The 19,161-nt window shown below is 49.8% G+C and overlaps 1 protein-coding gene across 8 annotated transcripts in view; it reads left to right on the plus strand.

Annotated features, from left to right (window-relative positions):
• LOC142501084 (heparan-alpha-glucosaminide N-acetyltransferase-like) overlaps nucleotides 1–19,161 on the plus strand; it is a 202,256-nt gene that overhangs the window by 776 nt on the left and 182,319 nt on the right. For 7 of the 8 annotated variants that reach the window (XM_075610413.1, XM_075610415.1, XM_075610416.1 and 4 more), the window contains exons 2-4: nucleotides 6–100; nucleotides 1,638–1,774; nucleotides 11,981–12,099. In XM_075610413.1, the coding sequence (XP_075466528.1) occupies nucleotides 6–100; nucleotides 1,638–1,774; nucleotides 11,981–12,099 (351 nt within the window). The remainder of the gene's footprint in view (nucleotides 1–5; nucleotides 101–1,637; nucleotides 1,775–11,980; nucleotides 12,100–19,161) is intronic. The other variant, XM_075610414.1, reaches the window with a different exon arrangement.

Below are 19,161 nucleotides of genomic sequence, written 5' to 3' on the forward strand. Positions count from 1 at the left end.
CTTAGTTAATGAGCTGAAGTTTGACGAGGCTTTAATTACAGTGTCCAGCTACCTTCCTGAACCTGTCGCCCTGCTTTATACCTCCGATTACTGCTACCGGGTAAGGACGAAGCCGCTTCACCTGGACACAAACAACAATAAAATAGGAATCGCGAGTCCCTGCCCCAGTGCTTTGCAGGTGGAGAAGGATTACTTTGTTCAGTGCTGGACTAAAGTTCAAAGGTTACAATATTACAGTAATTAATATTCCCTTTGAGGAACTCAGGTGTTCCTCTTAGCCTTATACAGCCATCATGTTTTCTAGGGTAGGGGTGCTCAACTCCGCTCCTCAAGACCCCCCCTAACAGGCTATCCCAGCTTCAGCACAGACAGACTGAGCCTCTGATTGAACCACCTATGCTGAAGCAGGGACTGATTGAGCCACCTGTGCTGCTGCTAGGATTAGTGCAAAGAAAATTTGTGAGGTGCTCCTTTAAGAGGTGAAAGATGTGATATATAAATGGTGATATTAAATATATACAATTAAACTTATAACCGTGCTTATGTGAATAAAAGTGATAAATATAAACAGTGAACGTCGCAGCTCAACCCTTTGGGGAGAAGGCCCAATCCTCCCGTAGTGAATTGCAGAAAGCAGCTTTTGGGGAGCGCAGGTTTTCACCATATGTGGGAAAAAGATATAAAGACAATATAGTGTAGTATGTTCTTCAGACACGACAACTCGGTAATCACAGAGATGGGGACTCACACTTTCCCAATAAGATTATGGACACACAAGCCACGCATCTATAGTTTTATGTGCCTATGCACATTGTACAAATGTAAGTGTATTAATTTTGTTCCAATACACATCTATTGTTTATGCAATGTTGCACTAAGCGTGTCATCTCTATTACCCCGAGGGAAACTGAGCTGAGACAAGCAAGCTGCCTTCTACCAATGGGATCTATTTTGATCTGGTTTGAAACCTTCGCCGGCCAATTCAGTTGAACAGCAATTCTACTTGTTACCAAGTAGAACAAAGATAAACCAGTCAAACAAAAATTAAATGAACCCAACAAGTGCACTGATGAAGTGCACTTAAAACAGAAGGGTTAAATCTGAAGAACCCTGATTGGTGGATACCGAGCAAAGCACCCCGCCTAACGCCCACTGGGAGGCAAACTCTGAAACCGTCCCAGTAGACTCGGCGTACGCGTACTCTGCCCGAATACGGGAGTGCACCAGCGCCCGGAACATGGCCGCGATGTTTGTTGGCCTTCTACCAATGGGAAGAATCGAGATCACCTTAATACACCCACTGCTGATTTCTTACTGGGAAAGTGTGAGCCCCCATCTCTGTGATTACCGAGTTGTCGTGTCTGAAGAACATACTACACTATGTTGTCATTATATATTTTTTCCACATATGGTGAAAACCTGCGCTCCCCAAAAGCTGCTTTCTGCTGCTGGGATTCCCTGCAAACCTGGAGCTAAACAACCCCACAAATGTGTAGTATAAACTCGAGTAGTAGGGAGTGTTCATTTAAGGGGAATAGTTTAAAATCACATGTTGTTTAAAGCAATTTTTTGGCGGGTGTTCTAAAGATGGCCACACCAGGAAGTTTTATCCCCACACGTTTTCTGATTTTGCACAGTGCCTCCCACAGCTGCTACTGACCGTGCCCTCGGGCACCAGCGCCCACTCGGCAAACGCCACTGTGATCATCAGCACCCGTTTCACCCTGACGATGCAGGTGGTGAGGGGGACCGGAAACGCCAGCCCCGTTTGCAGGTAACCCGCCTTCAGAGTGCTTTAATAATAATTATAACAGCATGTTCTTGTATAGCACTGCTAGTTTTACGTAGTGCTTTACAGAGGCATTTTGCAGGTACAGGTCCCTGCTTACCGTAGAGCTTACAATTTATGTTGTTGGTGCCTGAGGCACAGGGAGATAAAGTGACTTGCCCAAGGTCACAAGGAGCCGACACCGGGAATTAAACCAGGCCCCCTGCTTCAAACTCAGTGCCAGTCAGTGTCTTTACTCACTGAGCCGCTCCCTCTCCCTTTAAACCGGCTTCTAATATTCTGTCTACACAAACACACTGAGTGCACACTAACTTATCTAAAGCAAGGACAACTCCAGTGCTCCAGGGCCACCAACAGGCCAGGTATTGGGCATATCCCTGCTTCAGCACAGGAGTCTCAATCAGTGGCTGCCAATGACTGAGCCACCTGTGCTGAAGCAGGAATATCCCTAATACCTGGCCTGTTGGTGGCCCTTGAGCACTGGAGTTGACCAACCCTGACCTAAAGCAAAGCGCTCCCAGTGAAGCAGTGTATAAAAGCACCACAGGAGGTACGTGCTCAGATTCTGGGATTTCTGCCACGAATTTGAGGGCGAGATTTTGACCGTGTCCTTGTATCACTGTACTTAGCATTGATTTTGATTGGTGATCAACACTACTGCACTTTAGTGAATGATGCGCGTGTGGTGCGCTGTATGTATCGGAAGTACGTGTGCGCCGACGCAGTTGTGTAAAAAAAACCTGGCATTTGTTTTTGAAACGAGACACATTTCCGACGTGTATTTCTACTGTTTTACAATTTCTCAGGCCGCGCTCGTATTCTGCGCTAAAAAAAGGACTTTAGTCGCCATTAAGGTGACGCAGAAAATCGTCAAGAAAAGTAATACAAGTGGCAAATCTCTAATAACACACAGACCGGCGCCAATATTCAAATGTAACTCCGCCCACTTTCTCCATAAATCCATCATCTTGTTGCAGACAGACACGAAAATGGCGCAACTAAGGCTTTGCCTATAGTGCCGGCGACGGCGACGCGATGGGTGACGTCACCCGTCGCCACCGGCAACAGTTATGTTTCGCCGGTCGGTCGCATTGCGGGATTCCCGCAATTTGATTTGTTCCAGGGCTGTCACGTGACGCGACGGCCCTTGAAAAATCAAATTTTGCCGGCGGCGGGTTTTCGCTCCGTCGCTTGTTGCGTGCACTATAAGCGCACGCGGCGGCGGAAATGCTTTTGTTTTGGGGCGAATTTGCGTCGCCGGCACTATAAGCACGGCCTAAGATTAATACATAGACGCCGCCTGGCGCAGGTTTATATATTGGGGTTTATGGGGAGGGAATGTATAGAGGAGTTTATGGTGGAGCTCTTATATAAAGAGTCATATGGAGCAGTTATATAGAGGGGTTTATGGTGGAGCTCTTATATAAAGAGTCATATGGAGCAGTTATATAGGTTTATATAGGGGTTTATCTAGAAAAGTTAAAAACCTGCCGTTTAAAATATATATATATATATTTTCCCCCCATTCAATATGTGCATCAATATGTGCATCAATATGTGCATCAATACATTCTGCACACTCACAAGTGATTAGCGGAGCTGCAGATCGATCCGTTCTCCTGTAATCGATCGCTTGCTCAGGGTTATTTAATTCAGTTCTTGCACAGCATTATGGGAAATGTAGTTCCTGGAATATAATTGACTATGCAGTTACTAGATACAATTGGGTCACTGCTAGAGAGAGGGCGGGGCTCAGAGCCAGCGCCTGTCAGAGGGGGAAGGGGCTGTCACTTTGGAAATGTTTCCTACATTAGAAACATTAAAAATGTCTTTAAAAGTTATATACATCGGTACTATGGCTTGGGGTGGCCGACTCCAGTCCTCAAGGGCCATCAACAGGTCAGGTTTTCTGGTTTCCACTGATTGAGCCACCTACGCTGAAGCAGGGATATCCAAAAAACCTGACCTGCTGGTGGCCCTTGAGGACTGGCGTTGGCCGCCCGTGTGCTGGGGCCCAGTATCCGTTACTTGTTTAATTACAGCCCTCCTTTTAGGGTAATATGGCTTTAATGTAACACAGCGGTGCTCCTTTTATGTCTCCAGCGCATACGTATCGCATCTCTAATACAAGGCCAAGCAAGCCTTTGTATAACAGGCTCAGAATTTCTCTTGGATCTCTGAGGATTTAGGGAGTGGTTATATGGAGGTTAGAAAGTTTTATATAGTGGTGGTTTCAAAGAGTTGGTATATGGCGGAGGACATTGGTGCAAAGTGCATTTTTTGCCCTTGTATCAAAATGCACTTTTTGCTACAAAAATAACCCACAACAGGTAGACACGCGGCTGCGGTGACACCAGTACCAGTACCAGTACCAGTACAGCGGCACATTCATTCTTTATATACATTCAGCCTGGCAGAATTGTGCAGGGATCCGACAGGTGCGCCAGCACTCCCTGACAGGTCAGACCCATAGAAGGGGGGGCTGTGTTATTGGGGATATAGTAATGAGACCCCAATCCTATTAAAGAAGAGGGCAAAGTGTCACAATCCCTTCTGACACCAATGGAGATAAACCTTCAATGCTTTATTACACCATGAATCCCAAGCCCCCCCATGTATTATACGCAGACACATTCACTATGAATCCCAAGCCCCCCATGTATTATACGCAGACACATTCACCATGAATCCCAAGCCCCCCATGTATTATACGCAGACACATTCACCATGAATCCCTAGGCCCCCCATGTATTATACGCAGACACATTCACCATGAATCCCTAGGCCCCCCATGTATTATACGCAGACACATTCACTATGAATCCCTAGTCCCCCCATGTATTATACGCAGATACATTCACCATGAATCCCTAGGCCCCCCATGTATTATACGCAGACACATTCACCATGAATCCCAAGCCCCCCATGTATTATACGCAGACACATTCACTATGAATCCCTAGGCCCCCCATGTATTATACGCAGATACATTCACCATGAATCCCTAGGCCCCCCATGTATTATACGCAGATACATTCACTATGAATCCCTAGGCCCCCCATGTATTATACGCAGATACATTCACCATGAATCCCTAGGCCCCCCATGTATTATACGCAGTTACATTCACCATGAATCCCAAGGCCCCCCATGTATTATACGCAGGCACATTCACCATGAATCCCTAGGCCCCCCATGTATTATACGCAGGCACATTCACCATGAATCCCTAGGCCCCCCATGTATTATACGCAGATACATACACTATGAATCCCTAGGCCCCCCATGTATTATACGCAGATACATTCACTATGAATCCCTAGGCCCCCCATGTATTATACACAGACACATTCACCATGAATCCCCAAGCCCCCCATGTATTATACGCAGATACATTCACCATGAATCCCTCGGCCCCCCATGTATTATACGCAGGCACATTCACCATGAATCCCAAGGCCCCCCATGTATTATATGCAGAGATATTCACCATGAATCCCTAGACCCCCCATGTATTATACGCAGATACATTCACCATGAATCCCAAGCACCCCCATGTATTATACACAGACACATTCACCATGAATCCCTAGGCCCCCCATGTATTATACGCAGGCACATTCACCATGAATCCCAAGGCCCCCCATGTATTATATGCAGAGATATTCACCATGAATCCCTAGACCCCCCATGTATTATACGCAGATACATTCACCATGAATCCCAAGCACCCCCATGTATTATACACAGACACATTCACCATGAATCCCTAGGCCCCCCATGTATTATACGCAGATACATTCACCATGAATCCCAAGCACCCCCATGTATTATACACAGACACATTCACCATGAATCCCAAGGCCCCCCATGTATTATACGCAGACACATTCACCATGAATCCCCAAGCCCCCCATGTATTATACGCAGATACATTCACCATGAATCCCTAGGCCCCCATGTATTATACGCAGATACATTCACCATGAATCCCTCTGCCCCCCATGTATTATACGCAGATACATTCACCATGAATCCCAAGCACCCCCATGTATTATACGCAGATACATTCACCATGAATCCCTAGGCCCCCCATGTATTATACGCAGACACATTCACCATGAATCCCTAGGCCCCCCATGTATTATACGCAGACACATTCACCATGAATCCCTAGGCCCCCCATGTATTATACGCAGACACATTCACCATGAATCCCTAGGCCCCCCATGTATTATACGCAGACACATTCACCATGAATCCCAAGGCCCCCCATGTATTATACGCAGACACATTCACCATGAATCCCTAGGCCCTCCATGTATTATACACAGATACATTCACTATGAATCCCAAGGCACCCCATGTATTATACGCAGATACATTCACCATGAATCCCAAGCCCCCCATGTATTATACGCAGACACATTCACCATGAATCCCTAGTCCCTCCATGTATTATACGCAGACACATTCACCATGAATCCCTAGGCCCCCCATGTATTATACGCAGACACATTCACCATGAATCCCTAAGCCCCCCATGTATTATACGCAGACACATTCACCATGAATCCCAAGGCCCCCCATGTATTATACACAGACACATTCACCATGAATTCCAAGCCCCCCCATGTATTATACGCAGACACATTCACCATGAATCCCCAAACCCCCCATGTATTATACGCAGATACATTCACCACGAATCCCTAGGCCCCCCATGTATTATACGGAGGCACATTCACCATGAATCCCAAGGCCCCCCATGTATTATATGCAGAGATATTCACCATGAATCCCTAGACCCCCCATGTATTATACGCAGATACATTCACCATGAATCCCAAGCACCCCCATGTATTATACACAGACACATTCACCATGAATCCCTAGGCCCCCCATGTATTATACGCAGATACATTCACCATGAATCCCTCTGCCCCCCATGTATTATACGCAGATACATTCACCATGAATCCCAAGCACCCCCATGTATTATACGCAGATACATTCACCATGAATCCCTAGGCCCCCCATGTATTATACGCAGACACATTCACCATGAATCCCTAGGCCCCCCATGTATTATACGCAGACACATTCACCATGAATCCCTAGGCCCCCCATTTTTGTATTATACGCAGACACATTCACCATGAATCCCTAGGCCCCCCATGTATTATACGCAGACACATTCACTATGAATCCCAAGGCCCCCCATATATTATACACAGACACATTCACCATGAATCCCAAGGCCCCCCATGTATTATACGCAGACACATTCACCATGAATCCCAAGCCCCCCCATGTATTATACGCAGACACATTCACCATGAATTCCTAGGCCCCCCATGTATTATACGCAGACACATTCACCATGAATCCCAAGGCCCCCCATGTATTATACGCAGACACATTCACCATGAATCCCAAGGCCCCCCATGTATTATACGCAGACACATTCACCATGAATCCCAAGCCCCCCCATGTATTATACGCAGATACATTCACCATGAATCCCTAGGCCCCCCATTATTATACGCAGACACATTGACCATGAATTCCTAGGCCCCCCCATGTATTATACGCAGACACATTCACCATGAATTCCTAGGCCCCCCCATGTATTATACGCAGACACATTCACCATGAATCCCAAGGCCCCCCATGTATTATACGCAGATACATTCACCATGAATCCCTAGGCCCCCCATTATTATACGCAGACACATCCACCATGAATTCCTAGGCCCCCCCATGTATTATACGCAGACACATTCACCATGAATCCCAAGGCCCCCTATGTATTATACGCAGATACATTCACCATGAATTCCTAGGCCCCCATGTATTATACGCAGACACATTCACCATGAATTCCTAGGCCCCCATGTATTATACTGAGAAGGTAAAGGATTCGTGGTCCATCCGCTCCAGGAGAAAAAAGGTAAGAACTCACCAGCAAGAGAAGTTAAAAACTAATTTATTGGGCTACATAAAAACAAAAAATAGACAGTAACAAACTCTCCCACGCGTTTCACGCCCACTATGGCGCTTTCTCAAGAAATACCCATGTATTATACGAAGACACATTCACCATGAATCCCAAGCCCCCTATGTATTATACGCAGACACATCCACCATGAATCCCTAGGCCCCCCATGTATTATACGCAGATACATTCACCATGAATCCCTAGGCCCCCCATGTATTATACGCAGACACATTCACCATGAATCCCTAGGCCCCCCATGTATTATACGCAGTTACATTCACCATGAATCCCTAGGCCCCCCATGTATTATACGCAGACACATTCACCATGAATCCCAAGGCCCCCCATGTATTATACGCAGGCACATTCACCATGAATCCCTAGGCCCCCCATGTATTATACGCAGATACATTCACTATGAATCCCTAGGCCCCCCATGTATTATACGCAGTTACATTCACCATGAGTCCCTAGGCCCCCCATGTATTATACGCAGATACATTCACCATGAGTCCCTAGGCCCCCCATGTATTATACGCAGACACATTCACCATGAATTCCTAGGCCCCCCATGTATTGTACACAGACACATTCACCATGAATCCCTAGGCCCCCCATGTATTGTACACAGACACATTCACCATGAATCCCAAGGCCCCCCATGTATTATACGCAGACACATTCACCATGAATTCCTAGGCCCCCCATGTATTATACGCAGACACATTCACCATGAGTCCCTAGGCCCCCCATGTATTATACACAGACACATTCACCATGAATCCCAAGGCCCCCCATGTATTATACACAGACACATTCACCATGAATCCCAAGGCCCCCCATGTATTATACGCAGATACATTCACCATGAATCCCAAGGCCCCCCATGTATTATACACAGATACATTCACCATGAATCCCTAGGCCCCCCATGTATTATACACAGATACATTCACCATGAATCCCAAGGCCCCCCATGTATTATACGCAGATACATTCACCGTGAATCCCTAGGCCCCCCATGTATTATACGCAGATACATTCACCATGAGTCCCTAGGCCCCCCATGTATTATACGCAGACACATTCACCATGAATCCCTAGGCCCCCCATGTATTATACGCAGATACATTCACCGTGAATCCCTAGGCCCCCCATGTATTATACGCAGATACATTCACCATGAGTCCCTAGGCCCCCCATGTATTATACGCAGACACATTCACCATGAGTCCCTAGGCCCCCCATGTATTATACGCAGACACATTCACCATGAATTCCTAGGCCCCCCATGTATTATACGCAGACACATTCACCATGAATCCCTAGGCCCCCCATGTATTATACACAGACACATTCACCATGAATCCCTAGGCCCCCCATGTATTATACGCAGATACATTCACCGTGAATCCCTAGGCCCCCCATGTATTATACGCAGATACATTCACCATGAATCCCAAGCCCCCCATGTATTATACGCAGACACATTCACCATGAGTCCCTAGGCCCCCCATGTATTATACGCAGATACATTAACCATGAATCCTAAGGCCCCCCATGTATTATACGCAGACACATTCACCATGAGTCCCTAGGCCCCCCATGTATTATACGCAGACACATTCACCATGAATTCCTAGGCCCCCCATGTATTATACGCAGACACATTCACCATGAGTCCCTAGGCCCCCCCTGTATTGTACACAGACGAGCTTACACCCCACGCCATTGCTCTGCACTGAGGTGCCGCGGTTTATTCTTCGGCTGGCACAGTTAATATTACCTACTTTTACTGTATATGACCTGCCCTTCCAGGCAGGATAGGTGACTCGCACAGGTGTTTTCGGCTGACCCGCACCTCTGGCACATTCTGCGTCGGTCCTGCAAATCTCATTCATTTAAAGCGCTGTATCGGAGCTGGGTCTTTCAATGAGATGCACCATTGAATTGTGTTTGGAGCAGGGGTCTCAAACTCCAGTCCTCAAGGGCCACCACCAGGCCAGCTTTTATGGATATCCCAAGACTGAGCCACTGATTCAGCCACCTGTGCTGAAGCAGGGATATCCATAAAACCTGGCCTGTTAGTGTTTGTGTGTTGAGACCCCTGGTTTAGAGCATCTCTACTGGGCTCAAACCAAACATTTCTACCATCAATTCTTTAGCTCTCTGTCCAATCCCAGCAGCTATTGATTGCATTATTACAGAAGCCCGTCTCTAAGCTGATTACATTGTATATCTTCTCGGACTAATCAATAGGACTGGCTATTCCTGAAAACCTGCTGCAGGTACATGAAGTGACCAGAAGGTGGCACTCTAGAGCTGCCAATTGGAAAACGACACCAGCCCAATACACTTTGAGGCTTCTAATCATGCTAATTTACCCATGTCAGGGGGGGCTCACCTCCAGTCCTCAAGATCCCCCAACAGGTCAGGTTTTAAGGATATCCCTGCTTCAGCTTAGGTGGCTCAGTCTTCGACTACACCATCTGTGCTGAAGCAGGGATATCCTTCAAACCTGACCTATATAGTACACATAATTTTGCTAGGCGGGAATAGTTACTGCCCCAAGGAGCTCACAATCTAATTTTGGTGCCTGAAGCACCGGGAGATAACGTGGGGTTTCCCAAGGTCACAAGGAGAATGACCCTGAGATTTGAACCAGTTAAAACCACATCAGACAGTGACATTACCACTAGACTCGTCCGTGAGACCTATTTATTAAAGGCTTCCATCTGCAAAACTGGTTACACAACATGAGCATCAAATGTACGTGTGTCGCTAGTTCATTTTGGAAAGTCATATATCATCTTCCTGGCAGTGAAGGGTTAAAAAGAAGGCCCACCAGCTGGGGATTAAGTCCTGCAGAGACCCCGCACATATCTAACGACTCCGAGCACTTGCCCTCGTTGCCCCTCGGGTGAGAGGAGCCCTGAACCCCCGCCAGCGCTGGCTCATAGCAAATGAACGTCACAGCTATTCTCTTTACTAACTACACCCAGGTGGTCCCCTGCAATGCCCCCAAAGTGACCCGCAGGCCTCACACGGCACTCGGGAACTTAGCCTCTTCACAAGGAGTTCAAGAGCTCACCTCAAAGGGTCTATTGTACTGCACGAGGGCAGAGGTCACTGCCCAGGAACAAGAGATGAAAAGCTCCGGCCAAATGGACTGTAATGAGCACCCAGCGATTAATACTGACGCGTTTCATTCCCACTGCTGCTCTCAGCCTGCCCCTCTCAGGGCAGCTGCCATTGAGCAGGAGGGCCGGATTCTGCAGGGAACAGGCTACTAGTTCTAAACAGAGATATTTAGTATCAGAGGCTGTCAATAGTACAGGGAATAGAGGCACGGATTTAAACCTGCAGACCAAGCAATATCCTACGTCAGTTTTTTTTTTTTTTTTTTTAAATAAATTGGTTCTGGACTATAAGAAAATACTTGTAGCATTAAAAAAAAAAAAAAACAATTCTGAATGACGTTTTTGATGTATTATAGTGTAACAAGCATTTTTTGTTTCTATAGCAACCATTTACAAAGTCACATCCCCTTCCTCTTCTGAAACAGGCTCTGACACACACCTTTTTTCAGCCCTGCCCTCTCTCTAGCAGTGCACCAATTGTATCTAGCGACTTCCTGGCCACATGATTTCCCCCCACAGAAATTTGCATCCTTTGGTCCTCTTCTGCTGCACTGACAGCCATTTAGTGAACCCCCGAACCGAGTCTTCGCCGATCGATTGGCAATTTAGCTAATTACTTATCATTGTGCGGATTATATTGATGCACATATTAAAGGGGGAAAAAATACAAAATATATAAAACGGCAGCTTGGACTCCTGCTTTAAGGCCCTCGGGTGCTAAACTGCAGCAAGACTGAAGCAAAAAAACAGCACCTGATTTATGAGTTGTATGGCTTCCATGAGGATACAGTATCTCGCTGATACATCTGGTGCTGATTCTTGCACCTTTTGTGAGGTTTTGATAAATAAACAGCACGTCCGGCCTTCCATACACAGGGCAGACACTCTCTGTATATAGGTGAGAGCACCTGTCTGCTCAGGTTTTATCTGTCATGGCTCAGTTTGTCCTGGGACATCTTGGGCGTGTCCCGGCCTCTCTCCTGGTTAATGCTGGTGAAGGTAGATGCCTTCACACCAATAACTCGTTCTCTGTATGTTTAACCCTGACAGCTGGGACCGGTTATATGAAGAACACGGCCATTACATCATCTTGGTCCGCTCGGATCAGAACACCAGCGCAGTGCTGTGTGAGCGAAGTGAGGACAGATCCCCGACAAACAGCCACATACGTGAGTTCAGAACCAGCATTTCCAACCGGACTCCGGGTTTCCATGGGATTTCAATCCAGTCCTTGTTTCCGAACTCTAATTACAGTGAATTCTGACGTACAATGGTCAGTAGTCTGTAGTTTAAAAGGTCCACAGAAAATATACAGGGAATATTTATACACTGTCCAGTTTGTGTGGAGTAGTCTGCACAGTGCCAGGTATCGGGTGGTCCTGCAGTGACCCTGCTGTTTCCTCAGGGCCCCCTAAGCTGTAACTGTTGTCAGACATGGTGACAGTATATGGCAGTTTTGGGATGTGATCCCCCCGTACACGCAATCTGTCCCTTCACCCTTTATAAACTGAAGCTGTCAAACCAGGAGAAGGATCTGTAGATTGGGAAAATCAGAAACCCACGCTGCGCCCCTTCCACTCACGCTGCGCCCCTTCCACTCACACTGCGCCCCTTCCACTCACGCTGCGCCCCCACCACTCTCACTGCGCCCCTTCCACTCACGCTGCGCCCCTACCACTCACACTGCGCCCCTTCCACTCACGCTGCGCCCCTTCCACTCACGCTGCGCCCCTTCCACTCACGCTGCGCCCCTTCCACTCACGCTGCGCCCCTTCCACTCGCGCTGCGCCCCTTCCACTCGCGCTGCGCCCCTTCCACTCACGCTGCGCCCCTTCCACTCACGCTGCGCCCCTTCCACTCACGCTGCACCCCTTCCACTCACGCTGCGCCCCTTCCACTCACGCTGCGCCCCTTCCACTCACGCTGCGCCCCTTCCACTCACGCTGCGCCCCTTCCACTCACGCTGCGCCCCTACCACTCACGCTGCGCCCCTTCCACTCACGCTGCGCCCCTTCCACTCACGCTGCGCCCCTTCCACTCACGCTGCGCCCCTTCCACTCACGCTGCGCCCCTTCCACACTCACGCTGCGCCCCTTCCACTCACGCTGCGCCCCTACCACTCACGCTGCGCCCCTACCACTCACGCTGCGCCCCCACCACTCACGCCGCGTCCCCTCTCAATCACGCTGCGCCCCACTCACTCGTACTGCACCCCTCACTCGTACTGCACCCCTCTCAATTGCACTGCACTCCTCTCAATTGCACTGCCCCCTCTCACTCGCACTGCGCCCCTTTCACTCACACTACATCCCCCTCACTCACACTGCGCCCCTCCCACTCATACTGCGTTCTCCTCGCTCAAACTGTGCCCCTTTCTCACTCATTGCGCCCCCCTCACTCACTGTGCCCCTGTCACTCTCACTCACTGTGCCCCACTCACTTGCGCTGCATCCCTCACTCGCACTGTGTCCCTCTCACTCGCACTGCGTCCCTCTCACTCACACTGCACCCATCACTCGTACTGCACCCATCACTCGTACTGCACCCCTCTCAATTGCACTGCACCGCTCTCAATTGCACTGCACCCCTCTCACTTGCACTGCACCCCTCTCACTCGCACTGCGCCCCTTTCACTCACTGCATCCCCCTCACTCACACTGCACCCCTCCCACTCACACTGCGTTCCCCTCACTCAAACTGTGCCCCTTTCTCGCTCATTGCGCCCCCCTCACTCACTGTGCCCCTCTCACTCTCACTCACTGTGCCACTCTCACTTACTGTGCCACTCTCACTCGCACTGCGCCCCCTCACTCGCACTGCGCCCCCCTCACTCGCACTGCGCCCCCCTCACTCGCACTGCGCCCCCCCCACTCGCACTGCGCCCCTCTCACTCACACTGCGCCCCTCTCACTCGCACTGCGCCCCTCACTCGCACTGCGCCCCTCTCACTTGCACTGCGCCCCCCTCACTCGCACTGCGCCCCCCTCACTCACACTGCGCCCCCCTCACTCGCACTGCGCCCCCCCCACTCGCACTGCATCCCTCTCACTCACACTGCGCCCCTCTCACTCGCACTGCGCCCCTCACTCGCACTGCGCCCCCCTCACTCGCACTGCGCCCCCCTCACTCGCACTGCATCCCTCTCACTCACACTGCACCCCTCTCACTCGCACTGCACCCCTCACTCGCACTGCACCCCTCTCACTCGCACTGCGCCCCCCTCACTTGCACTGCGCCCCCCTCACTTGCACTGCGCCCCCCTCACTCGCACTGCATCCCTCTCACTCACACTGCGCCCCTCTCACTCACACTGCGCCCCTCTCACTCGCACTGCGCCCCTCTCACTCGCACTGCACCCCCCTCACTCACACTGTGTCCCCCTCACTCGCACTGCGTCCCCCTCACTCGCACTGCGTCCCCCTCACTCACACTGCGTCCCCTCTCACTCGCACTGCGCCCCCCTCACCCTGCCCAGGATGCTGTGTCTGGGATTGTACATTCATACTCTCTCCCATGTGCCGTCACAAAGACTTTGCAAAGAGATACATTATATCCCTGGCAAACCAAACAGTTATCTTACAATGCGGCAGCATAAATAGGACAATAATCCCATTAAATAGAATAAGATGCTCCAAAGGCTACATCCACAAACATTTACATTATAATAACCGCCTTCAGTCCCCGGGAGGCCAGCAGCGCAGGAACTGCAGAACAGAGCATTTTCATAGCTATGTCTTTAACCTTTTAACCTTCACAGAGTACAGGCATACCCCGGTTTAAGGACACTCACTTTAAGTTCACTCGCGAGTAAGGACATATCGCTCAATAGGCAAACGGCAGCTCACGCATGCGCCTGTCAGCACGTCCTGAACAGCAATACCGGCTCCCTACCTGTACCGAAGCTGTGCGCAAGCGGGGAGACTATAGAGCCTGTTACACATGTGTTATTTACACCAGTTATGCACGTACTGTATATGATGATTGCAGAACAGTACATGCATCGATAAGTGGGAAAAAGGTAGTGCTTCACTTTAAGTACATTTTCGCTTTACATACATGCTCCCGTCCCATTGCGTACGTTAATGCGGGGTGTGCCTGTGTTACATACATGCTCCCGTCCCATTGCGTACGTTAATGCGGGGTATGCCTGTATTACAAACATGCTCCGGTCCCATTACGTACGTTAATGCGGGGTGTGCCTGTGTTACATACATGCTCCGGTCCCACTGCGTACGTTAATGCGGGGTATGCCTGTATTACAAACATGCTCCGGTCCCATTGTGTACGTTAATGCGGGGTATGCCTGTGTTACATACATGCTCCGGTCCCATTGCATACGTTAATGCAGGGTATGCCTGTGTTACATACATGCTCCGGTCCCATTGTGTACGTTAATGCGGGGTACGCCTGTGTTACATACACGCTCCGGTCCCATTGCGTACGTTAATGCGGGGTATGCCTGTGTTACATACATGCTCCGGTCCCACTGCGTACGTAAATGCGGGTTATGCCTGTGTTACATACATGCTCCGGTCCCATTGCGTACGTTAATGTGGGGTATGCCTGTGTTACATACACGCTCCGGTCCCATTGCGTACGTTAATGCGGGGTATGCCTGTGTTACATACATGCTCCCGTCCCATTGCGTACGTTAATGCGGGGTATGCCTGTGTTACATACACGCTCCGGTCCCATTGCGTACGTTAATGCGGGGTACGCCTGTGTTACATACATACTCCGGTCCGATTGCGTACGTTAATGCGGGGTATGCCTGTGTTACATACATGCTCCGGTCCGATTGCGTACGTTAATGCGGGGTATGCCTGTAATACATACATGCTCCGGTCCCATTGCGTACGTTAATGCGGGGTATGCCTGTGTTACATACACGCTCCCGTCCCATTGCGTACGTTAATGCAGGGTATGCCTGTGTTACATACATGCTCCCGTCCCATTGTGTACGTTAATGCGGGGTATGCCTGTGTTACATACATGCTCCGGTCCCATTGCGTACGTTAATGCGGGGTATGCCTGTGTTACATACATGCTCCGGTCCCATTGCGTACGTTAATGCGGGGTATGCCTGTGTTACATACATGCTCCCGTCCCATTGCGTACGTTAATGCGGGGTATGCCTGTGTTACATACACGCTCCCGTCCCATTGCGTACGTTAATGCGGGGTATGCCTGTGTTACATACATGCTCCGGTCCCATTGCGTACGTTAATGCGGGGTATGCCTGTATTACATACTTGCTCCGATCCCATTGCGTACGTAAATGCGGGGTATGCCTGTGTTACATACATGCTCCGGTCCCATTGCGTACGTTAATGCGGGGTATGCCTGTGTTACCTACATGCTCCGGTCCCATTGCGTACGTTAATGCGGGGTATGCCTGTGTTACCTACATGCTGCGGTCCCATTGCGTACGTTAATGCGGGGTATGCCTGTGTTACATACATGCTCCGGTCCCATTGCGTACGTTAATGCGGGGTATGCCTGTGTTACCTACATGCTCCGGTCCCATTGCGTACGTTAATGCGGGGTATGCCTGTGTTACATACATGCTCCGGTCCCATTGCGTACGTAAATGCGGGGTATGCCTGTGTTACATACACGCTCCCGTCCCATTGCGTACGTTAATGCGGGGTACGCCTGTGTTACATACATGCTCCGGTCCCATTGCATACGTTAATGCGGGGTATGCCAGTGTTACATACATGCTCCCGTCCCATTGCGTACGTTAATGCGGGGTATGCCTGTGTTACATACATGCTCCGGTCCCATTGCGTACGTTAATGCGGGGTATGCCTGTGTTACATACACGCTCCGGTCCCACTGCGTACGTTAATGCGTGGTATGCCTGTGTTACATACATGCTCCGGTCCCATTGCGTACGTTAATGCAGGGTATGCCTGTGTTACATACATGCTCCGGTCCCATTGCGTACGTTAATGCGGGGTATGCCAGTGTTACATACATGCTCCCGTCCCATTGCGTACGTTAATGCGGGGTATGCCTGTGTTACATACATGCTCCGGTCCCACTGCGTACGTTAATGCGGGGTATGCCTGTGTTACATACATGCTCCGGTCCCATTGCGTACGTTAATGCGGGGTATGCCTGTGTTACATACATGCTCCGGTCCCATTGCGTACGTTAATGCGGGGTATGCCTGTGTTACATACATGCTCCGGTCCCATTGCGTACGTAAATGCGGGGTATGCCTGTGTTACATACATGCTCCGGTCCCATTGCGTACGTTAATGTGGGGTATGCCTGTGTTACATACATGCTCTGGTCCCATTGCGTACGTTAATGCGGGGTATGCCTGTGTTACATACATGCTCCAGTCCCATTGCGTACGTTAATGCGGGGTATGCCTGTGTTACATACATGCTCCGATCCCGTTGCGTACGTTAATGCGGGGTGTGCCTGTGTTACATACATGCTCCGGTCCCATTGCGTACGTTAATGCGGGGTACGCCTGTGTTACATACATGCTCCGGTCCCATTGCGTACGTTAATGCGGGGTATGCCTGTGTTACATACATGCTCCCGTCCCATTGCGTACATTAATGCGGGGTATGCCTGTGTTACATACATGCTCCGGTCCCACTGCGTACATTAATGCGGGGTATGCCTGTGTTACATACATGCTCCGGTCCCATTGCGTACGTTAATGCGGGGTATGCCTGTGTTACATACATGCTCCGGTCCCATTGCGTACGTTAATGCGGGGTGTGCCTGTGTTACATACATGCTCCCGTCCCATTGCGTACGTTAATGCGGGGTATGCCTGTGTTACATACATGCTCCGGTCCCATTGCGTACGTTAATGCGGGGTATGCCTGTGTTACCTACATGCTCCGGTCCCATTGCGTACGTTAATGCGGGGTATGCCTGTGTTACCTACATGCTGCGGTCCCATTGCGTACGTTAATGCGGGGTATGCCTGTGTTACATACATGCTCCGGTCCCATTGCGTACGTTAATGCGGGGTATGCCTGTGTTACCTACATGCTCCGGTCCCATTGCGTACGTTAATGCGGGGTATGCCTGTGTTACATACATGCTCCGGTCCCATTGCGTACGTAAATGCGGGGTATGCCTGTGTTACATACACGCTCCCGTCCCATTGCGTACGTTAATGCGGGGTACGCCTGTGTTACATACATGCTCCGGTCCCATTGCATACGTTAATGCGGGGTATGCCAGTGTTACATACATGCTCCCGTCCCATTGCGTACGTTAATGCGGGGTATGCCTGTGTTACATACATGCTCCGGTCCCATTGCGTACGTTAATGCGGGGTATGCCTGTGTTACATACACGCTCCGGTCCCACTGCGTACGTTAATGCGTGGTATGCCTGTGTTACATACATGCTCCGGTCCCATTGCGTACGTTAATGCAGGGTATGCCTGTGTTACATACATGCTCCGGTCCCATTGCGTACGTTAATGCGGGGTATGCCAGTGTTACATACATGCTCCCGTCCCATTGCGTACGTTAATGCGGGGTATGCCTGTGTTACATACATGCTCCGGTCCCACTGCGTACGTTAATGCGGGGTATGCCTGTGTTACATACATGCTCCGGTCCCATTGCGTACGTTAATGCGGGGTATGCCTGTGTTACATACATGCTCCGGTCCCATTGCGTACGTTAATGCGGGGTATGCCTGTGTTACATACATGCTCCGGTCCCATTGCGTACGTAAATGCGGGGTATGCCTGTGTTACATACATGCTCCGGTCCCATTGCGTACGTTAATGTGGGGTATGCCTGTGTTACATACATGCTCTGGTCCCATTGCGTACGTTAATGCGGGGTATGCCTGTGTTACATACATGCTCCAGTCCCATTGCGTACGTTAATGCGGGGTATGCCTGTGTTACATACATGCTCCGATCCCGTTGCGTACGTTAATGCGGGGTGTGCCTGTGTTACATACATGCTCCGGTCCCATTGCGTACGTTAATGCGGGGTACGCCTGTGTTACATACATGCTCCGGTCCCATTGCGTACGTTAATGCGGGGTATGCCTGTGTTACATACATGCTCCCGTCCCATTGCGTACATTAATGCGGGGTATGCCTGTGTTACATACATGCTCCGGTCCCACTGCGTACATTAATGCGGGGTATGCCTGTGTTACATACATGCTCCGGTCCCATTGCGTACGTTAATGCGGGGTATGCCTGTGTTACATACATGCTCCGGTCCCAT

Source organism: Ascaphus truei, chromosome 8 (genome assembly GCF_040206685.1).
Source record: "Ascaphus truei isolate aAscTru1 chromosome 8, aAscTru1.hap1, whole genome shotgun sequence".
In the NCBI taxonomy this organism is placed as follows: domain Eukaryota; kingdom Metazoa; phylum Chordata; class Amphibia; order Anura; family Ascaphidae; genus Ascaphus; species Ascaphus truei.